Source organism: Saccopteryx bilineata, chromosome 2 (assembly GCF_036850765.1).
Source record: "Saccopteryx bilineata isolate mSacBil1 chromosome 2, mSacBil1_pri_phased_curated, whole genome shotgun sequence".
NCBI classification, from domain to species: domain Eukaryota; kingdom Metazoa; phylum Chordata; class Mammalia; order Chiroptera; family Emballonuridae; genus Saccopteryx; species Saccopteryx bilineata.
In genome coordinates, this window is record NC_089491.1 from 248,635,323 (window position 1) to 248,660,452 (window position 25,130).

Consider the following 25,130-nt stretch of genomic DNA (forward strand, 5'->3'; position numbering starts at 1 on the left):
CTCTGTCTCTCTCTTTCTCTCTGTCTCTTCACCCTACCCCCCCCCCCCCGTCTCTGTCTCTTCCTCTCCTGCAGCCATGGCTGGAATGATTTGAGCAAGTTGACCCCAGTCACTGATGATGGTTCCATGACTTCGATGCTAAGACAGCTCGGTTGCCGAGCAACAGAGCAGCCGCCCCAGATGGACAGAGCATCCCCCAATAGGGGGCTTACTGAGTGGATTCCAATTGGTCCAGGTGTATACAGTAGTCTGTCTCTCTGCTTCCACACCTCTCGCTTAAGGGGGGGGGGGAAGAACAGAGGAGAGAGGACAGTTAGCATGAGAGTTTCAAGCTCTTGGGGTTTGAGTCCTGTCATTTTTCATCCCTGTATTTCTACTGTTAGATCACTGCCTGTCACATTGCTCCATGAAATAGTTGTGGAATGACCTAGTCAGGCAAGAGCTTATAAAGACCTGCATTATACAGTGGTAGAAACTGAAAGAGGAAGATGATTCCAGAGAAAGGGGAGAGTAAGCATTGACAGTCGTCCTTGATGACTAACTGGATGAAGAGGTGGGATGCAGCAGTGTGGAAGGAAGGAAGTGGGGTGGAATGCTGGGGAACCTCTTAGTACAGTGGAATGAGTGGGGACTGTAGAGTTTGTGGCTCTGGGCACTGCTATGTGATAGTCTGGGGACAATTCTGCAGATATCGTAGAATAAGTGAATATAGTGGAGTGTTTTTTTTTTTTTATGTACTAGAGTTGTCTATAGATGAAATTTTTTTCTTTCTCTTGACAGAGACAGAGTCAGAGAGAGGGATAGATAGGAAGGACAGAAGGAAGGGAGAGAGATGAGAAACATCAATTCTTTGTTGCGGCACCTTAGTTGTTCGTTGATTGCTTTCCCATATGTGCCTTGACTGGGATGCTACAGCAGACCGAGTGACCCCTTGCTCAAACCAGCGACCTTGGGCTCAAGCTGGTGAGCCTTGCTCAAACCAGATGAGCCCGTGCTCAAGGTGACAAGCTCGGGGTTTCGAACCTGAGTCTTCCACGTCCCAGTCCAACGCTCTATCCACTGTGCCACCACCTGGTCAGGCTGTAGATGAAATCTTGAGGGCTGGCCCATTTCAAGGCTCTAGCAAGAAATCCAAATCCACCCCTGCGCCGGGGGAAAGATTCCTTATTGAGGGAGCCCAGAATTTAAGGACATGAAGAATGAGTTACAGTCAAAGAAAACGGGGAGGGTGGAGGCGTGTCAGAGAGCTGGGAGGGTGATTGAAGAGTTTCTGGGTGTCAGGGACTGACTGGATACCTTGTAATTCAGCTTCTTTTTGCTTCCAGGGAAACTAGGTTTTTTAATTAATTAATTAATTAATTTGCAGATCGCTGTTTGTGTATTTGTTTTCCATTGCTGCTGTAACAAATTACCACAAATACAGCCAAATAGTGTCTTTTTTTTTTTTTTTTTTTACAGAGGCAGAGATAGACAGGGACAGACAGACAGGAATGGAGAGAGATGAGAAGCATCAATCATTAGTTTTTCGTTGCGCGTTGCGACTTCTTAGTTGTTCATTGATTGCTTTCTCATATGTGCCTTGACCGCGGGCCTTCAGCAGACCGAGTAACCCCTCGCTGGAGCCAGCAACCTTGGGTCCAAGCTGGTGAGCTTTTTGCTCAAGCCAGATGAGCCCGCGCTCAAGCTGGCGATCTCGGGATCTCGAACCTGGGTCCTTCCGCATCCCAGTCCGACGCTCTATCCACTGCGCCACCACCTGGTCAGGCCAAATAGTGTCTTAAAACGACATAAATTTAATATCTTATTGTTTCTGTAGATCAGAAGTCTAGGTAGGCTCAGCTGTCTTCTGCTTAGGGTCTTACTTACCAGGCTGAAATCAAGATGTTGGCAGGCGTGCATTTCTTCTTGAAGGTTCTGAGGTAGAATTTGCTTTCAAGTTCATTCGGGTTGTTGGCCAAGTTCAGTTCCATGCAGTTGTAGGACTGAAGTGTCCTCATTCCTTACTGTTGTTAGCCAGGCTGCCTGCATTCCTCACACTTTCTATGTGGCCCCTCCAGCAAGGGTGGGTTCTTCTGCCACATTTCTCTGACTCCAGTCAGAGAAAATTCTCTACTAAAGGCTCAGATTAGATTGGGTCCGGTGGGATAATCCAGGATGATGTCCCCATTTTGAAGTCTGTAACCTTAATTATATCTGGAAAAGTCCCTTCTGCCATATAATGTAGCATTTTCACAGATTCCTGGGCTTTAGGGCATGAGCATTTTGAGGGAGTCCGGCCTGCTACTGGTGGCATGAGCAGTTCAAAGGCTGTCTTCCGAACATGATGTGGGTGTTCTCAGTGTTCAGATTTGTGTTTTCTTTCCAGGGTTCACTTTGAAAATTGTGATTCTTGGTGCCTGATTTATTGTGTTCACAGGGGAAACAAAAAGTCTTTGGGTTAGGATACTTGACCTATTGTTTTTTTGTTTGTTTGTTTGTTTTTTTATAAATTTTTATTAATGGTAATGGGATGACATTAATAAATCAGGGTACATATATTCAAAGAAAACATGTCTAGGTTATTTTGTCATTAAATTATGTTGCGTACCCCTCGCCCAAAGTCAGATTGTCCTCCGCCACCCTCTATCTAGTTCTCTGTGCCCCTCCCCCTCCCCCTAACTCTCTCCCTCCCTCCCTCCCATGTCCTCCCTCCCCCCACCCCTGGTAACCACCACACTCTTGTCCATGTCTCTTAGTCTCATTTTTATGTTCCACCAATGTATGGAATCATGTAGTTCTTGTTTTTTTTCTGATTTATTTATTTCACTCCTTATAATGTTATCAAGATCCCACCATTTTGCTGTAAATGATCTGATGTCATCATTTCTTATGGCTGAGTAGTATTCCATAGTGTATATGTGCCACATCTTCTTTATCCAGTCTTCTATTGAAGGGCTTTTTGGTTGTTTCCATGTCTTGGCCACTGTGAACAGTGCTGCAATGAACATGGGGCTACATGTGTCTTCACGTATCAATGTTTCTGAGGTTTTGGGGTATATACCCAGTAGAGGGATTGCTGGGTCATAAGGAAGTTCTATTTGCAGTTTTTTGAGGAACCACCATACTTTCCTCCATAATGGTTGTACTACTTTACAGTCCCACCAACAGTGAATGAGGGTTCCTTTTTCTCCACAGCCTCTCCAACATTTGCTATTACCCGTCTTGTTGATAATAGCTAATCTAACAGGGGTGAGGTGGTATCTCATTGTAGTTTTGATTTGCATTTCTCTAATAACTAATGAAGCTGAGCATCTTTTCATATATCTGTTGGCCATTTGTATCTCTTCCTGGGAGAAGTGTCTGTTCATGTCCTCTTCCCATTTTTTTATGGGATTGTTTGTTTGTTGTTGAGTTTTATGAGTTCTTTGTAAATTTTGGAAATTAGGCCCTTATCTGAGCTGTTGTTTGTAAATATCATTTCCCATTTAGTTGGCTGTTTGTCTGTTTATTTATTTATTTATTTTTTTATATTTCTGAAGCTGGAAACAGGGAGAGACAGTCAGACAGACTCCCGCATGCGCCCGACCGGGATCCACCCGGCACGCCCACCATGGGGCGACGCTCTGCCCACTAGGGGGCGATGCTCTGCCCATCCTGGGCGTCGCCATGTTGCGACCAGAGCCACTCTAGCGCCTGGGGCGGAGGCCACAGAGCCATCCCCAGCGCCCGGGCCATCTTTGCTCCAATGGAGCCTTGGCTGCGGGAGGGGAAGAGAGAGACAGAGAGGAAGGCGCGGCGGAGGGGTGGAGAAGCAAATGGGCGCTTCTCCTGTGTGCCCTGGCCAGGAATCGAACCCGGGTCCTCCGCACGCTAGGCCGACGCTCTACCGCTGAGCCAACCGGCCAGGGCCTGTTTATTTTTATATCAGTTTCTCTTGCTGAGCAAAAACTTTTTATTCTGATGTAGTCCCATTCATTTATCTTTGCCTTCACTTCTCTTGCCATTGGAGTCAAGTTCATAAAATGTTCTTTAAAACCCAGGTCCATGATTTTAGTACCTATGACTTGACCTATTGTTTTTTTTGTTTGTTTGTTTGTTTTTTTCACAATTTTTTTTTTTTTTTTTTTTTTTTTTTTTGCATTTTTCTGAAGCTGGAAACAGGGAGAGACAGTCAGACAGACTCCCGCACGCGCCCGACCGGGATCCACCCGGCACGCCCACCAGGGGGCGACGCTCTGCCCATCCTGGGCATCGCCATGTTGCCACCAGAGCCACTCTAGCACCTGAGGCAGAGGCCACAGAGCCATCCCCAGCGCCCGGGCCATCTTTGCTCCAATGGAGCTTTGGCTGCGGGAGGGGAAGAGAGAGACAGAGAGGAAGGCGCGGCAGAGGGGTGGAGAAGCAAATGGGCGCTTCTCCTGTGTGCCCTGGCCGGGAATCGAACCCGGGTCCTCCGCACGCTAGGCCGACGCTCTACCGCTGAGCCAACCGGCCAGGGCTTGACCTATTGTTAATTCTAATTTCCTGTGGTGTTTATGCTCTTGTTTAAAAGTTGGCTATCTTGGAAAATGTTTTGAACCCAAGTAATTTACAGTTGAGTGAGGGAATAAGGAAAGCATAACGAAAAACTGAGAAGTTTCAGTGGAAGAGGAAACATCTGATAGCTGATTCTCTGTGTCTGCCTTGCTGTTGAGTATCTACCAAGAGAACAGTGCTCCAGAGCACAGGCTAAATTAGTCTCCCAGCTCCCCCTGAGAAAAAGCAGTTTTGATTTGGGGTTGGTGAGGAGATTCTTTGCAGGGACTGTCTAATGCAGTCTCTTGTTAGCTCACCACGGCTTCTACCTCATCTGGGCCCATTCTGGACTGATGCTTGCCTCCCTTCCTCACTCACTCTCCACTGCCCTGGTGAAAACCTAGCAGTGACTTTCCATAGTTTTAAAACAAAACTCTAGATGGCCCACTCTCCCTGCACCTCACCATGGCCTGCTCTGGCCGCCTCTTCTTATACCCTCACCCTATTCTAGCCTCTCTGGTCTTTCAGCTTCTTGAATTTTCCAAGTTCTTCCTTTATTCTCTCTTTAAAAATGTATTATCAGATATTTAAGGTATTTGACAATGCGTAGACTCCCCATTATGATTATGACCAGTTTTTTTGCTTAATTTAGGTGTCTGCTTAAATATCGAATTCTCAGGACCTTTTCCTGTTCACCTTGCCTAAAGTGGGTATGATATGTTGTATCTCAGCCCCTTGTTGTTTCCTGTAGGACCCCAGTCCTATGAAGCAGGCCACTTGGTATATAAAACACCCAGGAATACAGGAGTATTTTCCTGGGACTGTGTGCACCACCTTCTCATATGATAGTGGCCTTCTTTACCTGTGCCAGTGTGCATTGTAAAGTTCTGGAACCCCACTTTCTCTACTTGCTAGCTGAGTGACCTTGTGCAGGATACTAAACCTTTCTGTATCACCTCCCTCATCTATGAGTACATTGTGTCACAGTGATGGTGGAAGGGAAAATGAGACCTCTGCTGGAGCCCTAGAGAGGACTCCTGACTCAGTGATGAGTTCCTTTTTTTAATTTTTTTTGCAAGACAGACAGGAAGGGAGGGAGATGAGAAGCATCACCTTGTAGTTGTGGCACTTCAGTTCATTGATTGCTTTTCACGTGCCTTGAAGGGGAACCAATGACCCCTTGTTCAAGTCAGTGACCTTGGGCTCAAGTCAGCAATCTTGGGCTTCAAGCCAGCAACCATGGGATCATGTCGATGATCCCATGTTCAAGCTGGCAATCCCTTGCTGAAGCTGGTGAGCCTGCATTCAAGCCAGCGACCTTTGGGCCTCAAACTTGAGACCTTATCATTTCGGGTCAATGCTATATCCACTGCGCCATCCCTGGTTAGGCTACCTCCAATTATTTTGACACTCAGAATGTTTGAGTGACCACTCAGTGCTTGTGGATTCAAATCTGAGCTTGGCTCCCTTCTCCCGGGTTTGCACCTGCCTGCCCTTCTCACCATACGTGTTGTGCGTGGACCCTCACAGGAGCCCCACTCTTTCTCACCCTAGCTGCTCTGCATCCTGTTTGTTCCCTGCCTGAGAGACCCTTCTTTGCGTAACTGAGCATAGCAGTCTCGTACCACTTACCTTCCCAGGACACTGGGCCTCCAGCTTTCCTTGCTTTTTAGTCTGAATCCCTCAGGCCCTGAGTGTTTGTGAATCAGAGGAGATTCCTGTCTCACCAGGAGTGCTGTAGTCCTGTTCAGGCTCTGTGGTGATAGCTAACCTGAAGGGCATTAACCTCAGAGTTGGAGAAAGTCCTAACATCACACAAGTGAAGACACAGGCATCCTTACAAGCTGCTGCTGAGACACATAAATTAGGTAATTTTTCTGAAAGGCTGTTTGGCAATCTGTTTATCCCAGTAACTTTAAAATGTTCCTTTCCTTAAGCATTTCCTCTCAGGCTGTAAACAGGAGAGTGTGCAAAGTCTGGTGGTGATGAGGCTGCTCATCTCTGCTTTGTGTCAGGAGGGGCCAGGGGAGACAAGCCAGCAGTGGAACTGGGTTAGGTTTGTTGTTGTAGCTGCAGGTGGCAGGCTTGGTGCTGCTGTTAAAATGATGTGAAGACACTCCATAACATGTTGCCATTGAAAAGAGCAGCTTAGCAAGCAGGTACTGAGTTTTGTTAAATAGATGTCTTTAGGCCCTGGCTGGTTGGCTCAGCGGTAGAGCGTCGGCCTAGCGTGCGGAGGACCCGGGTTCGATTCCCGGCCAGGGCACATAGGAGATGCGCCCATTTGCTTCTCCACCCCTCCGCCGCGCTTTCCTCTCTGTCTCTCTCTTCCCCTCCCGCAGCCAAGGCTCCATTGGAGCAAGGATGGCCCGGGCGCTGGGCATGGCTCTGTGGCCTCTGCCTCAGGCGCTAGAGTGGCTCTGGTCGCAATATGGCGACGCCCAGGATGGGCAGAGCACCGCCCCCTGGGGGGCAGAGCACCGCCCCTGGGGGGCGTGCCGGGTGGATCCCGGTCGGGCGCATGCGGGAGTCTGTCTGACTGTCTCTCCCTGTTTCCAGCTTCAGAAAAATGAAAAAAAAAAAAAAAAAAAAAAAAAAAAAAAAAATAGATGTCTTTAGCTGGTTACCTGAGTGATTTTAATTTTCTTTGTAATTTTTAGCACATATGTATATGGCTATATTTTTGTTAACAATAAACATACACCCTTTTGTAATCAGAAATATTTTGAAGATGAGGTAGACCCTGTCTGCAAGTGAGGAGGAAGTGGCTGTGGTCACAGACGGCTACCATAGGCGGAAAGTCACCATGTGCTCTGCCTTCAGGATAGTGTCCTCTCTCACCTGGGCCTTGAGTGCCAACACAGCCTTCAACCTTCTTAAGACGATTCTATCCTTTCCGCCCTTGCTAAGAAGTATTCCCCTTTCAATCTGAAACCGTCATTGCAGCTGATACTCCTTCGATGCTGGTGTAAGAGCCCCTGCCAGATGCTCCCTACTCCATGTCCTGCCCTCTCGTCATCATCATGGCTGGCTCTCCATCATTCCTTCTCTTCCCTGTTGGAGGTTTGGCCATGGCTTCATCTCCTCCTCATGGGATGATGTCTCAGCCCAGTGTGGTTCCTACTTCCTTTTTATCTTGTAGAGCCTTCATTGGCTGAATCCTGGCATGATGTGAACAGATGAAGTCTTTTTTGCTATTTTTATACTCATTATTATTTCCTTTGCCAACATTATAGTTTTATTGATTTGAGATAGAGAGAGAAAGGGGGATGAGGAGCAGGAAGGTAGTAATTACTTCTAGTGTGTGCCTTGACCAAGTAAGCCTGGGGGTTTGAACTGGCGACCTCAGCATTCCAGGTCGACTTTCTGTCCACTGTGCCACCACCTAGTCAGGCAAGACCAGTGTTTTTCAACTGCTGGTCCATGGACCGGTCCCTCAGAAATTTCATGCCAGTCTGCAAATGAATCAACCACTCTGATATTGTATGAAGATCGTAGACCCACTGATCTTAGTCGAATTCACTGATGCTCAGGGTCATTTCTGCTTTAGCGGTCCTTGAAATAATTCTATTTTCACCAGTCCCCAAGTGTTAAAAGATTGAAAACCACGGGCTTAGACAAGAGGCGCATACAGTAAGTACAGGTAGGATTGTGGAAAGCAGTGCTGTCCTCTATTGCAGCCTGTCAGGGCTTCATTAGTACTTTGTAAACACTGAACCACCTCTCCTTCTGAGCCTTTTATTTTATTTTTTTATTTTATTTTATTATTTTTTTTATTTTTTCTGAAGCTGGAAATGGGGAGGCAGTCAGACAGACTCTCACATGCGCCCGACTGGGATCCACCCGGCACGCCCACCAGGGGGCGATGCTCTGCCCATCCGGGGCGTCGCTCTGTTGCGACCAGAGCCACTCTAGCGCCTGGAGCAGAGGCCAAGGAGCCATCCCCAGCACCCGGGCCATCTTTTTGCTCCAATGGAGCCTTGGCTGCGGGAGGGGAAGAGAGAGACAGAGAGGAAGGAGGGGGGGGGGTGGGATAAGCAGATGGGCGCCTCTCTGTGTGCCCTGGCCGGGAATCGAACCCTGGACTCCTGCACGCCAGGCTGACGCTCTACCACTGAGCCAACCGGCCAGGGCTATTTTATTTTTTTAATTTAGACATTTATTTAAAGACAAAAAGGGAGTTCAGACTGTTACTAGAGGGTCCTGTTTAGCAGGTAAGTACCCAGTCCCAAAGACCAAAGGAGGATGCACTAGGAGTCCAGGTGGAATCATTTTGAAACTCACCATGAGGAGATGTTTTCCTCTACTTTAACAACAAATCTCTTCCTAACCTAGCAGGGGCCTGTTAATAAAGGTATGGGATTAAATGAGTTAAGAATCTTGAGGTGGCCTGACCAGGCGGTGGTGCAGTGGATAGAGCGTCGGACTGGGATGCAGAAGACCCAGGTTTGAGACCCCGAGGTCACCAGCTTGAGCGTGGGCTCATCTGGTTTGAACAAAAGCTCACCAGCTTGAGCCCAAGGCCGCTGGCTCCAGCAAGGGGTTACTCAGTCTGCTGAAGGCCCGCAGTCAAGGCACATATGAGAAAGCAATCAATAAACAACTAATGTGTAGCAATGCACAATGAAAAACTGATGATTGATACTTCTCATCTCTCCGTTCCTGTCTGTCCCTCTCTCTAACTCTCTCTCTCTGTCTCTGTAAAGAAAAAAAAAAAAGAATCTTGAGGTGGCTTAGGGCATTGAGTCTTTGGAAAAGACATTTAACCTGTCTAAGTCCCGGTTCTCCTTACTTTGAGCTTTTTTTAAATTTTTTTTTAATTTTATTTTTTTACAGAGACAGAGAGTCAGAGTGAGGAATAGACAGGGACAGACAGACAGGAACAGAGAGATGAGAAGTATCAGTCATTAGTTTTTCGTTGCGCATTGCGACACCTTAGTTGTTCATTGATTCCTTTCTCATACGTGCCTTGACTGTGGGCCTTCAGCAGACCGAGTAACCCCTTGCTCAAGCCAGCGACCTTGGGTCCAAGCTGGCAAGCTTTTTGCTCAAACTAGATCAGCCCGCAGTCAAGCTGGCGACCTTTTTGCTCAAACCAGATGAGCCCGCACTCAAGCTGGCGACCTTTTTGCTCAAACCAGATGAGCCCGCACTCAAGCTGGCGACCTCGGGTTCTCGAACCTGGGTCTACTGCATCCTAGTCCGACGCTCTATCCACTGCGCCACCGCCTGGTCAGGCTACTTTGAGCTTTTTGCTCAAACCTAACAGAGTGCTTGGGCATATATACCCTTCCTACGAATTCACAGTTTCTCTCACAGACATCTTCCTGGTACTCATGCTTGATGAAAGGCAGCCAAGTGCTGTCTTGCTCCTTCCTCCTCTGGACCCTTTCTGGGTGGGAATCTGTTAGAGGGATGGGGGCAGGTGGGAACAGATGAGATGTGACCTGGCTACTGGTCAGCCTGTGAGCTGAGCCACTTGCATTTAGTCTGGGAGAGGGACAGCAGGCCAGGTGAATAGCATCCATGCCAAGGGTCCTGGACTAGAAAGACCCCATAGTCTCTGGGACTCCTGCTCTTTCAAGCCTGTGTACCTTTACTCCTTCCTGTGCAGGCTCTGGTAGGTGTAGGGAGGCAGTGCTTATTGGTTAAGAAATGGCTTATTCACCTCACCAGGCAGTGGCGCAGTGGATAGAGCATTGGACTGGGATGCAGAGGACCCAGGTTCGAGACCCCGAAGTTGCCAGCTTGAGTGCGGGCTCATCTGGTTTGAGCAAGGCTCACCAGCTTGATCCCAAGGTCGCTGGCTCAAGCAAGGGGTTACTCGGTCTACTGTAGCCCCACGGTCAAGGCACATATGAGAAAGCAATCAATGAACAATTAAGGTGTCACAACGAAAAACTAATGATTGATGCTTCTTATCTCTCTCCATTCCTGTCTGTGTGTCCCTATCTATCCCTCTCTCTGACTCACTCTCTGTCTCTGTAAAAAAAAAAAAAAAAAAAAAGAAATGGCTTATTCCCATCCTCGCTATCCTTCTGTTCTGCTCTCCCCTTCCCACCTTCCTCTCAGTCCTCATCAGAGGTGACATTTGAGGAAGTGATCTGGCTGCTGTGTGTGGAATGGGGCCCCTGTTATCAAGTAGAAGGAATACTGGACTTACTCTGAAAAGCCCTGATGGATCATCCTGGGCCCTTCAGTCACCATAGGCCTGCTCTGATTCATGCTAGGGAGGATTCATGCCTGTGCAAGTGCTGCAGGATCCCTGCCAGGTGTTCTGTAATAGGAATTCAAGCTCGAGGCCATTCAAGTCCAAACCCAAGGATGGGGCATGGGCAGGATCCTGGGCCAGGCTCAAGAATTCTTGCTTGTCACATAAAGTGTTTCTTTATATTAAGTATTACAAACCTACTACGTTGATGACTTAAGGACACAAATCTTGAACATGACACCACCAGTTAATGTTCACACATGTAATGCCCCCATAGCCACCACCTAGATCTGCATCTTTTTTTTTCTTTCTAGAGAGAGAGAGAGACAGGGGGAGAGAGAGACAAGAGACAGGAAAATTGAGCTGTTCCTGTATGAGCCATGACCAGGGATTGAACTGGCAATTTCAGCGCTTCTCAAACCAACAAAGCTATCTTGCCAGGGCTCTTTTTTTTTTTTTTTTTTTTTTTTTTTTTCTGTATTTTTCTGAAGCTGGAAACAGGGAGAGACAGTCAGACAGACTCCCGCATGCGCCCGACCGGGATCCACCCGGCACGCCCACCAGGGGGCGATGCTCTGCCCCTCTGGGGCGTCGCTCTGCCGGACCAGAGCCACTCCAGCGCCTGGGGCAGAGGCCAAGGAGCCATCCCCAGCGCCCGGGCCATCCTTGCTCCAATGGAGCCTCTGCCGCGGGAGGGGAAGAGAGAGACAGAGAGGAAGGAGGGGGGTGGGGGTGGAGAAGCAAATGGGCGCTTCTCCTATGCGCCCTGGCCGGGAATCGAACCTGAGTCCCCCGCACGCCAGGCCGACGCTCTACCGCTGAGCCAATCGGCCAGGGCTTTTTTTTTTTTAACAGAGACAGAGAGAGAGTCAGGGTGAGGGATAGAAGGGACAGACAGACAGGAACGGAGAGATGAGAAGCATCAGTGATTAGTTTTTCATTGCGCATTGCGACACCTTAGTTGTTCATTGATTCCTTTCTCATATGTGCCTTGACTGCGGGCCTTCATCAGACCGAGTAACCCCTTGCTTGAGCCAGCGACCTTAGGTCCAAGCTGGTGAGCTTTGCTCAAACCAGATGAGCCCACGCTCAAGCTGGCGACCTCGGGGTCTCGAACCTGGGTCTTCCTCATCCCAATCTGACGCTCTATCCACTGCGCCACTGCCTGGTCAGGCTCTTTTTTTTTTTTTTTTTTAAGAGAGAGAGACAGACAGATGGACAGGAAGGGAGAGAGGTGAGAAACATCAACTTATAGTTGCGTCACTTTAGTTGTTCATTGATTGCTTATCATCTGTGCCTTGACTGGGGGGCTCCAACTGAGCCAGTGACCCCTTGCTCAAGCCAGCGACCTTGGGCTCAAGCCAGCGACCTTGGGCTCAAGCCAGTGACTTTTGGGCTCAAGCCAGTGACCATGGGATCATATCTATGATCCCACGCTCAAGCCAGCAACCCCATGCTCAAGCCAGATGAGCCCATGCTCAAGCCAGTGATCTGGAGGTTCTTAACCGGATTCTCAGTGTCCCCATCGATGCTCTATCCACTACACCACCATCTGGTCATACTTTTTAAATATATTTTTAAAAATTTATTGATTTTAGAAAAAGAGGAAGGGAGAGAGAGAGAAACATCAAGTTTTTTTTTTTTTGAGAGAGAGTCATACTTGACCTGTGGTGGCACAGTGGATAAAGCATAGACCCGGAACGCTGAGGTCGCTGATTCAAAACCCTGGCTTTGCCCAGTCAAGGCACATATGAGAGTTGATGCTTCCTGCTCCTCCCCCCTTCTCTCTCTCTATCATCTCTCAAAATGAATTTTAAAAAATGTTTTAAATAAAAATAAATTTAAAAAGAGAGAGTCAGGGAGATATAGAGAGACAAGAACATTTAACTGCTTCTTGTATGTACCTTGACCTTGGAATTGAACTGGCAAACTCCACACTTCAGGATGGTGCTCCAACCAACTGAGTGATCTGGCCAGGGCTTAATTTTTTTAGTCATTGATAGAGAGAGGGAAAGAGAGGGGAGGAGGAAGGGAAGCATCCCTTTGTTGTTCCACTCAGTCATGCGTTCATTAGGTGCTTCCTGTGTGTGCCCTGACCGGGATCAAACCCACAACCTGTTGTTTTGGGACAATGCTCTTAACCAACTGAGTTAACCGGCCAGGGCAGAGAAACATGAATTTGTTGTTCCACTTATTTATTTATTCATTGGTTGATTCTTGTATGTGTCCTGACCCAGGGATCAAACCCACAACCTTGGCATATCAGGCAACGCTCTAACCAACTGAACATCTGGCCAGGGTAAGACCTGAATCTTGAACAGATCTATACCCAGTATGCTCCTCCCGGTGCTTCAGTGTAGACCGGGCCACACTCCTCTGATTTCCCCCGCCATGGAGACATTTGTTCTTAAACTGCCTGTCATTTAAATCACCCTCTATGAAGTCTTGCATCTGGCTTCTTTCATTCGGCGTTCTGTCTGTGAAATTTATCCTTGTAAGTAGTAGTTCTTATTTATGTCTTGTGTCATTCCATTGCATGACTGTCCCAATTACATTTCTGTCCTACGCTTGATGGACGTTGAGGTTAGTTCCATAGTTGGCTCTGCAAATACAGTGCCAGGGGTATTTTGGGTCATGTTTTCTGAAGAGTACATTTGCTTACTCTCTGGGCTGTGCACCCAGGACTGGGTCCAGCAGTGTGGCCTTCAACTGCAGTATGATCTGCCAGTTTTCCCAGATGGTACCAATTTACATTCCCACAAGCCTGGGGGCATTCTGCTTTAGACATCTTGCCAACACCTGGCATTGTTAGGGAACCTGTCTTTATAACAAGTATCCTTGTTTATCTTTTTTTTTTTTTTTTTTTTTTTTTTTAATTGTGAGAGGAGGAGAGATAGTGAGACAGACTCCCGCATGTGCCCTGACCTCGATCCACCTGGCAACCCCCGTCTGGAGTCAAAATTCAAATTAACTGAGCTATTTTTAGTGCCTGAGGCTGATGCGCTTGGACCAACTAAGCCATATTCAGTGCCTGGGGCTGAGGCTTGAACCAAATCGAGTTACTAGCTCCTGGAGGGAGAGCAGGGGGAGAGGGAGGAGGAGAGAAGCAGATGGTCACTTTTCCTCTGTGCTCTCACCGGGAATCGAACCCAGGACATCCATATGCTGGGCCGATGCTCTATCCACTGAACCACTGGCCAGGACCACACCCTTGTTGGTCTGAAATGCACACTCAATTTGAGACCCATTGGTGCAGTGACAACAGAAATGGAAAGGAGGGAGAGAAACTGTAAGGAAAGAAGCTGTAGAATTTGTTGACTCTGTATGTGTGTTAATGTGTACATACATGCAGGGTGAGGGGAGGAGAAAGACAAACGTTTGCACTCCAGAAGGAGATGAGCCCTGATTCTGAGAGCTAGGGTACATAGTGATAATGTGCAGAGTGTGAGGGTCAACTCTTCAAGGAGAAAAGTCCAACAGCATGGAACAAATCTAGAAGAGCAGTCAGCTGCAGGAATGACGTAGGTGGGCTGGCGTCCTCGGGTTGGTGCGGCAGAGGAGGCTAAGCAGAGAGCCTTGGTGGGGGGCTGTGGGGGCAGAGCATATGTGGGAAAAGATGGGTGAGAGGATGTGGGCACAAGGAAGCCAGTCCCAGCGGTTCAGGCCTGTTTCCACCTCCTAATTTGGTCAGTGTGTTCTGGCCTTGTGGGTGCAGTACTTTATTCCCTTCCAGATAACATTGTAGGGGATTTCAAAACAGGAAGGTGTTTTCTGAATCTCTCTGCCCAGAGATGGCTGTTGATGACAATTTGATCTAATTTCTCCAGTCCTGTTTCTATGTGTATATAATTTTATTTGTATGTATTTTAATATGTAAATACATGTAGATACATTTATATTTCCAAGTGGAATTAAGCTCTAATTTTAGTATGAGTTATGACTTTCTCACAGCTTAGGTTATAGTCATCTCCTGGGTGGACTCTGGCTGGGACCTGTGTGCTCACATCCCAGCTTATGCACAGACCACACATGCACAGCAAGTTGTCTGGCTTGTCTGGCTGGTGGGACTCTTTCACAAAGTCAGGCTCTGTCTGGATAGCTAAGGACTACACCAGCCTCTGGTGATGAGAGCAGATTTCTTAAGATTTTTTATCAGTTACTGCCCTTCAGAGACCCAAGCTCCTTCAGGCTGAGGGAAACCCTCCAGTTGCAGTGACTTGGAGTGCATGGTCACTCCCTGTGTGACAACCCAGATGGCCTCACTGGGGAGCACACTTGGAGATAAGCCTCCTCTAGTCTCTTGCATAATCATACTGTGTGCTTGATATAAGCATTTTACTTACTACCTTATTAAAGTTCCATTATGGACTTTTCCAAACATTCACAGAAGTAGAGATAATAGAAAAATGTCTCCTAGTTACTTCCTGAGTTAGCAACATATATATGGTCAGTGTTTTACCTATCGCTCCCCACATCTTCCTGGACTGTTAAATCACATCCCAGACATCGTATGATTTCAAATGCCAATACTCGAGTGCAAGCAGATCTCTAAAAGATAGGGCTTCCTTCCTACCCTCAAACCACAAAATCATGTGAACTAAGCATTTTTTTTTTGAACTAAGCATTTTAATACATTTTTGAGTTGTCGGAGAATGTCCTTTCCATGCGGTTGCCTGATGGTGAATGGGACGTGCTCGGGGCTGGAACTGGGGGAACCAGAGTGGTTTCAGGCCTGGAGCCCAGAGACCCGTGCCTGAACAGAGATCAAGAGGCCTCTTCGGCTTCTCTGGTTCTGTTGAGGCCAAACCTCAGAGAAGCTTGTGTAGTCTTCTGAACTAGCTGAAATAACAACATGCCCTTTTAAGGGCAATAGTGTTTTTTGTTTTTGCTTTTGAATTTAATTATTGATTATACAGAGAAATGAAGGGAAAGAGAGAGACAGAGACAGTAACATTGATCTGTTCCTCTATGCCTTGACCAGGGATCAAACCTGCAAGACCCTTTGCACATTGGGTTGATGCTCTAACCAACTGAGCTATTAGGCCAGAACCAGTGATGTTTTCTTTAGGTATGTAATTCTTTCATTGATCTAGTTCATTGGGAATTGAAAAATCTTTCTTTTTGAGAGAGGCAGGGAAAAGGGGACAGGAACATGAAGCTGCTTCTGAATGTGCTGTGACTGGGGAATCGAACCAGTAACCTCTGCCCTCTGGTACAAAGTCCCAAGCTATTCAGCCACGGCTTAATATTTATTATTATTATTACTTTTTTTGTGTGACAGAGACAGAGAGAAGGACAGATAGGGACAGACAGACCAGAAGGGAGAGAGATGAGAAGCATCAATTCTTTGTTGTAGCACCTTAGTTTCTCATTGATTGCTTTCTCATATGTGCCTTGACTGGGGGAACTACCATAGACTGAATGACCCCTTGCTTAAGCCAGCGACCTTGGGCTCAAGCTGGTGAGCCTTGCTCAAACCAGATGAGCCCATACTCAAGCTGGCCACGTCGGGGTTTCGAACCTGGGTCTTCCACGTCCCAGTCCGACACTCTATCCACTGCACCACCACCTGGTCAGGCTTATTATTTTTTTAGAGACAGAGAGAAAAGGAGAGAGAGAAGGGAGAAGGGAATCATCTATTTGTTATTCCACTCAGTCATGCAATCATTGGTTGCTTCCTGTGTGTGCCCTGACTGGGGATTGAACCCTCAACCTTGTTGTTTGGGGATGATACTTGTAACCAATTGAGCTAACCATCCACATCAAGAAAAGAAAGATTTTCTTTCAATAATAATCTTGAAAGCAGGAATTGGAACACTTAAACCTAGAGTAATTGTGAAGAGAAAATGTTTTAAATTTCTTGTGTTTGTATGATTAAAAAGTTTATTTTTACAACACTAACCCTTTTCTTTCTTTTTTTAATTTTAATTTTTTTTAATTTTAATTTTTTAAAATATTTTTTTATTTATTCATTTTAGAGAGGAGGGGGGGAGAGAGAGAGAGAGAGAGAGGAGAGAGAGGAGAGACAGACAGGGGGGAGGAGCTGGAAGCATCAACTCCCATATGTGCCTTGACCAGGCAAGCCCAGGGTTTCGAACCGGCGACCTCAGCATTTCCAGGTCGACGCTTTATCCACTGCGCCACCACAGGTCAGGCAACACTAACCCTTTTCTACATGTAGATATATGGTTAACTTCTGAAACACATACACATTTTTAAATTTTATTTATTAATTTTTAGAGAGAGTGGAAAGGAAAAAGAAAGAGACAGGAACATCAATGTGTTCCTGTAGGAGCCCTGACCATGGATTGAACCAGTAACCTTTGCGTATTGGGATGATGCTCTAACCAACTGGACTATCCAGCCAGGGCTGAAACACATATTTTTATCTTGTTAAAAAAGAACACTTTTATGTTTCGTTAAAAAGTCAGAGAACCAGCCTGACCTGTGGTGGCGCAGTGGATAAAGCGTCAACCTGGAAATGCTGAGGTCGCCAGTTCGAAACCCTGGGCTTGCCTGGTCAAGGCACATATGGGAGTTGATGCTTCCAGCTGCTCCCCCCTTCTCTTTCTCTGTCTCTGTCTCTGTCTCTCCTCTCTAAAAATGAATAAACAAAATAAAAATAAAATAAAAATAAAAAAAAGTCAGCCTGACTAGGCGGTGGCACAGTGGATAGAGCGAAGGACTGGGATGCAGAGGACCCAGGTTTGAGACCCCAAGGTCACCAGCTTGAGTGCGGGCTCATCTGGTTTGAGCAAAAGCCCACCAGCTTGAACCCAAGGTCGCTGGCTCCAGCAAGGGGTTACTCAGTCTGCTGAAGGCCTGCGGTCAAGGCACATATGAGAAAGCAATCAATGAACAATTAAGGTGTTGCAACGTGCAATGAAAAATTAATGATTGATGCTTCTCATCTCTCTCCGCTCCTGTCTGTCCCTGTCTATCCCTCTCTCTGACTCACTCTCTGTCTCTGTAAATAAATAAATAAATAAAAAAATAAAAAAGAGAACCAGAATGCAAAAGTGTGCTAACAAAGAAAAGGAGGAAGTTGCGGTCTGGGATATAGTTTGGCCAGCATGCTTCTAGCTACCTATGAGGTCAAGAAGGCTCCCCTCCTTGTTGAGGCCAGATGTTGTTTTGGTTACTATTGGTGACTGCAGTCTGTGTCTCTTTTTTTTCTGCCTGCGAGATGAAACCACCTGGAGCACTGGTGCATTGAACCACTGCATGCATGCACTGCGTGCAGTGCATGTTGGAGAAGAGCAACAGAGAAGCAGGAGCTATCTGGGACCTGGTGAAGGTCACCCGACTAGCCTGAACAGTCCTGCACTGGAGGATGAGCCTGTTTGGGCAGGCTCTGCATGTAGCAATAGAGGGGACAGTGCATGACATGGACATGGTTCTGCCTTTCAGGGCCCTGGTGCCTGGCCAAGGAGCAGTCTTCCTCCTCGGCTCTATACTGGCACAACCCCTTTCATGCTCAGAGACAGAACTGGACATTTATACCAGTTCCATTTCCTGTTGTTAGGTGTGTGTTCCAACTTGTCAAGATATGCCTGTTTCTGACTTCCCGGGTTGTTGATGCTTCTCAGGCTTTGGATCACTGACAACTGGTGCCCATGCAGTTCATGTCATCTGTGATAGTGCCCTGACCAGGACGGAATAGGGCTCCTCTAGCAGATCCCCTGGTATCTAATGCCTTTGGGCCTGGTGAGGTTCCCCCGACCTAAAAACTGTTAAAGTAAGGCCTGACCGGTGGTGGTGCAATAGATGGAACCTTGAACCTTAACTCAGAGTGCCAAGGTCGCAGTTTGAAACCCAAGGTCGCCAGCTTGAGCACAGGGTGTCTGGCTTGAGTATGGGGTTACTAGATTGACCCTGGGATCTTTGACTCAATCCTGAGGTTGCTGTTTTGAGTCTGAGGTTGCCGGTTTAGTCCCTGGTCAAGGCTTGTATGAAAAGCAATCAGTACACAACTCAGTGGAGCAATGAGTTGACACTTCCCTCCCTCCCTCCCTCCCTCCCTCCCATCATCTCTTTCCTTTGCCCCTCCAAAAAACCAAAAAAACCAAAAAACCTATTACACTGAGCCTGTGTCTGTGTCCTATCTTTGTAAATGTTGTCAAATGTCTTTTCTGCTGTCAAGATACACAGAGTCTTTGGGGCCTGTGAGTCTGCTGACCCTATTAAAGATGACCAGCCAGCAGCTCAAGAGGACAGCTTTTAGCTGGACAGGAGCCTGGCTAAGCTTTTGGGGATAGCTGCTCTTGGGCACAGAGCCCATCTGTGTATCCAGGTCTCATCTTCGGAGACCTCAGCACCCCTTTCTGCCTCTCTGTGCTTCACACTATGGCTCCTGTCTCCACCTTCTAACCATAGCTTCCCTACTCCCAATCTAGTCAGCTTCAGGCTGTCCTGCTAACTGGCAGGTGCCCTCTTGCTGCATCCACTGTTCTGCTCTGGGTCACTCCATTGGTCCCTAGCTATGTGGCTGGATTTGCCTCACACTGCTCTTGGAAGGTGGCAAAGGGAACAGGTACTGTCCCAAGGGCCACAGGTGAGCTGCCCTTCTGAAGGTAGGTCTGCTCATTCACTTCTCTTGTTGGAATTGCTCAGTGACTTAGAGCCTACCAGGTGACATTTCTCAATGTCTACATGTGAAGCACCTGCTGCACGCCAGCCTCAGCACATGGGTGTGCCGAGTCCTCCTGGCCTGCCGGTCTCACTTCCCTATGAGTTGGATCTTGGGTTGTCCTCTTGCATCATTCCTCTTGTTTCTCTCTGTGGTCCTGGTTATAGATTGCTTTGTGTGTGCATCTGCTCTGCCTTGGTCTTTGCCAGCAGGAACCTGTTGTTGCCTCCTGTGCAGGCTTGGGGAAGCAGATGGGGCAGGGACACCAAACTCACACGTGTTGAATGAGTTATCTAGCAGTGTCAGTCAGTGTCATTTTATTTTTCTTTGTACATTAATGCAGACTTGTCCATCTTTTAGCCTTTTAACCTTCTCTGGGATTCTTTAAAGATCATAAATCTGATCCTGCAGCGTCACGTGCCCACTCTTTCAGTAGCCTGGGGTTTTTTTGTTTGGAATGGCCAGAACGCTTTCCAGCACCAGCTGGACTGGGCTTGTTTAATTCACTCGGGTGAGGCAGCAGAGCCCTGACATGTTTGTTCATTTGTTTACAGCAGGCCCAGGGCAGGGAAACCCATCCTGCAAGGAAGAAAGCAGTGTGTGAGCGGAGGGGCCAGGCCTTGGAACCCAATCTTTCCTTTTCAACAAATACACATGTGTTCTTGTCTGTGTGTGTGTGTCTGTGTGTGTATGCACGTGCTACCATTCAGAGAGAGCTCAAACTTAGCAGATGTGCACAGCTCTATCCCAGCAACATTGGTGTGATGAAATGTGTGCTAAGGTTTCATCTTTTATTGTGCATGTATTTGCAAGTGTGCTTTTCAAATGTTTTCTTTGCGTGTGTGGTCTGTCTCCTCCTGTTCCCAGCTAAAAGCTGTTGAGGTTGGGCCTTATCTCCTGGGTTCCACCTTTAGAACCTGCACATCTCACATAGGGGCACATCATCCCCTTGGGAGTGATTGGGAGATGACCTGTCATGGCCTTTTTGTCTCACAGAGAAGGAGAGTGGAGCTGGGGTTTCACGGCTATTATTGCCAGAATTGGGTGGGGACCCAGACCATTCAGAGGGCAGGAAATAGAGGCTGGCTGGCCACTCAGTCTTCTGAAGTGCACTAGATTTTGTGCTGGTTGTGAGTTATTCCTAGGGCCTGGCTCCTCTGCCCTCTCTTGATGGGGGTGGTTGGTTTGCTTCTGTGGTGACCACCTTTCCTATTCTTTCTTTTTTGTGACTCTGCTATCTTACTCCCTTGCTCAGCTACCTGTCATTGTTCTGCTGTGCACCTCTCCCTGTTGCCTTTTCTGGACCTCAGCAAGGCTGGTGTGCTGGGGGACAGACCCCTTCCACCCAGGGGCAGTTGCTGTGCAGGGCCTTCTGGTCAAGAATCCTGCAGGAGCAACCTCATAGGTGTGTGAACATTTCTTCTCTTGTCTTTCAGCGAGGATGCCATGAGAAAAGCTGGTGTGGCCCACAGTAAATCCAGCAAGGATATGGAGAGCCATGTATTCCTGAAGGCCAAGACCCGGGTAAGGCCCTGGTGGGCAGAGCCCATGGCAGAGAGGCTCAGGAAGGGGAGGGTGTGATGCAGATTCTGGAAGCTCCTCTGCATGGGGAGTGGGGCCAGAGTGGCTGCTCACTGACTGGTCACAGGCACTATCAGTTTTGCCTTCAGCACTCTGGGGCTCTTCCCTTGTCTCCATGGTAGAGGTACAGGGAGGTTACTGAGTAGACTCCCAGGATGCAGACCCAGTGCCTGACCCCAGACCTCACTACAAGCATCCTCTATTCATGGTTAGTGCTCATGAATCCTGTAGGTTGTTTGCTCAGGCCCCAGCTGCTTCTATGAAAGGGACTAGTGCTCTGAGTAAGAACTGGCTCTTACCTCAGCGTCAGCCCTACCAGGGGATCCTCACCTAAACCGCAGGGCCCTGATATATGGGCCTAGAAGAGTTCCTGTCCCCTTTTGTTCAGTGATGAAGGTGGTGCTAGTGGAGATTGAGGCCTTGATTGAAAATCCAGGCATAGGAATATTACTGGTGGAGTAGTTGGGGAGAATTTCCAATATGTGAGCTCTTATCCTGGGCTAAGCATCGCAGGCTTCATGTGACCTTCCATATGTGCACTCTCCTTGGGGCAGAGCCATTTTAGTAGAAATGAAGCAAAATAGGCATGAAGAAGCCATGCTAATTGTCTAAGGCAGGGTCCCCAGACTACGGCCCATGGCATGCGGCCCCCTGAGGCCATTTATCCGGCCCCTGCCGCACTTCCAAAAGAGGCACCCTTTTATTGGTGATCAGTGAGAGGAGCATAGTTCCCATTGAAATACTGGTCAGTTTGTTGATTTAAATTTACTTGTTCTTTATTTTAAATATTGTATTTGTTCCCGTTTTGTTTTTTTACTTTAAAATAAGATATGTGCTGTGTGCATAGGGATGTGTTCATAGTTTTTTTTATAGTCCTGCCCTCCAATGGTCTGAGGGACAGTGAACTGGCCCCTTGTGTAAAAAGTTTGAGGACCCCTGGTCTAAGGTCACCCAGCTCGTGCAAGGTGAGACTAATGCCCAAGGGTTGTTTTTTTTTTTTAAATATTGTTTGTTTGTATGTTTGTTTATTTCAGAGACAGAGAGAGTCAGAGAAAGGGATAGATAGGGACAGACAGACAGAAACAGAGAGAGATGAGAAGCATCAATCATTAGTTTTTCATTGCGACACCTTAGTTGTTCATCGATTGCTTTCTCATATGTGCCTTGACCGTGTGCCTTTCAGCAGACCGAGTAACCCCTTGCTCAAGCCAGGGACCTTGGGTTCAAGCTGGTGAGCTTTGCTCAAACCAGATGAGCCTGCGCTCAAGCTCATGACCTCGGGGTCTCGAACCTGGGTCCTCCACATCCCAGTCCGACGTTCTGTCTGCTGGGTTTTTTGTTCTCTGCCATACCTGTCTTTTCCGTACAGATCCTCTGCTGCATTGGGTTTACTCTGAGCACCTTGTGCCTGAGTGAGAGGTTGAAACTCTAAGACATACTTATGTGTCACAAATTAAAAACAGATGTTAAAAAAAACCAGATGTTATATATGGCCCTTGATTGGATACTGGTTTGGATAAACCCACTGTTAAGACACTTAGCAGTCAATTGAGGGAATTTGAGCATGGGTGAAAGTTTAGATGAGGCGAACATTTTGTGAAATGGAAATGTAGAGATGACTGGCTAGAAAAAGCAGGTTCTAGAACAGAAACTATCTATACAGTTTGGTCTTAAGGGAAAGTCAGAGTACATGATTGTGTGTTTGTGAGCACACATAAGTGCAAAGAAGAGCTTGAGAGCACACATACTGGGGCAGGGTAGGTAGGGTATATATGATAAGCATTTAAGCCTTTTTCTTTTTTCCCCCCCTATAACAAATGTATTGAGATCTGCTTCATATACTATACAATTTACCCATTTAAGGTGTATAGTTCATTGTTCTTTTTACTTTAAATTTATTTTTTATTTTTTTACAGAGTCAGAGAGAGGGATAGATAGGGACAGACAAGCAGGAACGAAGAGAGATGAGAAGCATCAATCAGTTTTTTGTTGCGACACCTTAGTTGTTCATTGATTGCTTTCTCATATGTGCCTTGACTGCGGGCCTTCAGCAGACCAAGTAACCCCTTGCTGGAGCCAGTGACCTTGGGTCCAAGCTGGTGAGCTTTTGCTCAAACCAGATGAGCCCGTGATCAAGCTGGCGACCTCGGGATCTCGAACCTGGGTCTACTGCATCCTAGTCCGACGCTCTATCCACTGCGCCACCGCCTGGTCAGGATAGTTCATTGTTTAGTGTTGCAAGTTGATGCTTTATCCACTGTACCACCACAGGTCAGGCTTTCAGTGGTCTTTAGGTTATTCAGAGTTGTTCCACTGTCACCACAATCTCGATTTTAGAACATTTTCTAAAACGAACTTGATCCATTCTGTTATTCTCTATTTCCCCTTGACTCAGCCCTAAGCAACCACTTATCTATTTTCTTTTTTTTTGCATTTTTCCAAAGCTGGAAATGGGGAGGCAGTCAGACAGACTCCCGCATGCTCCCGATGGGGATCCACCCAGCATGCCCACCAGGGGGCGATGCTCTGCCCTTCTGGGGCGTCACTCTGTTCCATCCAGAGCCATTCTAGCGCCTGAGGCAGAGGCCACAAAGCCATCCTCAGTGCCCGGGCCATCTTTGCTCCAATGGAGCCTTGGCTGCGGGAGGGGAAGAGAGAGACAGAGAAGAAGGAGAGGGGGAGGGGTAGAGAAGCAGATGGGCACTTCTGTGTGCCCTGGCCGGGAATCAAACCCGGGACTCCTGCACTCCAGGCCGACGCTCTACCACTGAGCCAACCGGCCAGGACCTTATCTGTTTTCTGTTGCTGGGGATTTGTCTTTTTTTTTTTTTTTTTTTTATCCTTTTTTTGTATTTTTCTGAAGTTGGAAACGGGGAGGCAGTCAGACAGACTCCCGCATGCTCCCGATGGGGATCCACCCGGCATGCCCACCAGGGGGCGATGCTCTGCCCCTCTGGGGCATCACTCTGTTCCATCCAGAGCCATTCTAGCGCCTGAGGCAGAGGCCACAGAGCCATCCTCAGCACCCGGGCCATCTTTGCTCCAATGGAGCCTTGGCTGCAGGAGGGGAAGAGAGAGACAGAGAGGAAGGAGAGGGGGAAGGGTAAGATGGGTGCTTCTCCTATGTGCCCTGGCCGGGAATTGAACTCGGGACTCCTGCACGCTAGGCCGACGCTCTACCACTGAGCCAACCGGCCAGGACCAGATTTGTCTTTTTTGAACTTTTTTTTTTTTTTTATAATTTTTATTTATTTTTACAGAGACAGAGCGAGAGTCAGAGAAAGGGATAAACAGACAGGAAACCAGAGAAATGAGAAGCATCAATCATCAGTTTTTCGTTGTGGCACTTTCGTTGTTCATTCATCACTTTCTCATATGTGCCTTGACTGTGGGGCTACAGCAGACCGAGTAAGCCCTTGCTCAAGCCAGCGACCTTGGGTCCAAGCTGGTGAGCTTTGCTCAAACCAGATGAGCCCGCGCTCAAGCTGGCGACCTCGGGGTCTCGAACCTGGGTCGTCCGTGTCCCAGACTGACGCTCTATCCACTGCGCCACCGCCTGGTCAGGCTCTTTTTTGAACTTTTCATGTAAGTGCAGTCATACAGTATATGTTTTTGTGACTGATTTCTTTCACTTAGCATATTTTCAAGGCTTATCCATGAAAAATGTTATAGCATGCATTGTATTTCTTTTTTTAAGTAAATTAATTGATTTTAGAGAGACAGGAAGGGAGAGAGCAAAAGAGAAGGAGAGAGAGAAGCATTCATTTGTTGTTCCACTTAGTTGTTTGTTCATTAGTTGCTTCCTGTCTGTGTCCTGACCAGGGATGGAACCCATAACCTTGTTGTTTTGGGACGACACTCTAACCAACTAAGCCAGCCAGCCAAGGCCTTTATTTCATTTTTTAAAAATTTTATTTAAAATGTTTATTGTATTGATTTTAAAGAGGGTGGAAGGGAGAGAGGGAGAAAGAAGCAGGAACATCGATCTGACCCGGCATGTGCCCTGACCAGGGATCAAACGGGCAATCGCTGGCTTCAAGACAGTGCTCCAACCAACCGAACTATCTGGTCAGGCAGGCCTTTATTCCTTTTAATTATCAAATAATATTCTGCCTTATGGATATGCCACATTTTATGTACTCATCAGTTGATAGACATTTGGATTGTTTCTGCCTTTTGGCTATTATGAGTAATTCTGCTATCAACATTTGTGTG

General features: G+C 47.4%; 2 protein-coding genes across 8 annotated transcripts in view; both read left to right on the forward strand.

Moving 5' to 3' along the window:
• The window catches only part of ZNF74 (zinc finger protein 74), a 182,051-nt gene that overhangs the window by 113,315 nt on the left and 43,606 nt on the right, over window positions 1-25,130 (forward strand). The gene's annotated exons all lie outside the window — the stretch shown is intronic.
• The window catches only part of MED15 (mediator complex subunit 15), a 67,563-nt gene that overhangs the window by 1,486 nt on the left and 40,947 nt on the right, over window positions 1-25,130 (forward strand). For 5 of the 7 annotated variants that reach the window (XM_066259901.1, XM_066259903.1, XM_066259902.1 and 2 more), the window contains exon 2: window positions 20,771-20,858. In XM_066259901.1, coding sequence (XP_066115998.1) covers window positions 20,771-20,858 — 88 coding nt within the window. Of the gene's footprint in view, window positions 1-20,770; window positions 20,859-25,130 lie in introns of those variants that run through there. The other 2 variants (XM_066259905.1, XM_066259906.1) reach the window with 2 other exon arrangements.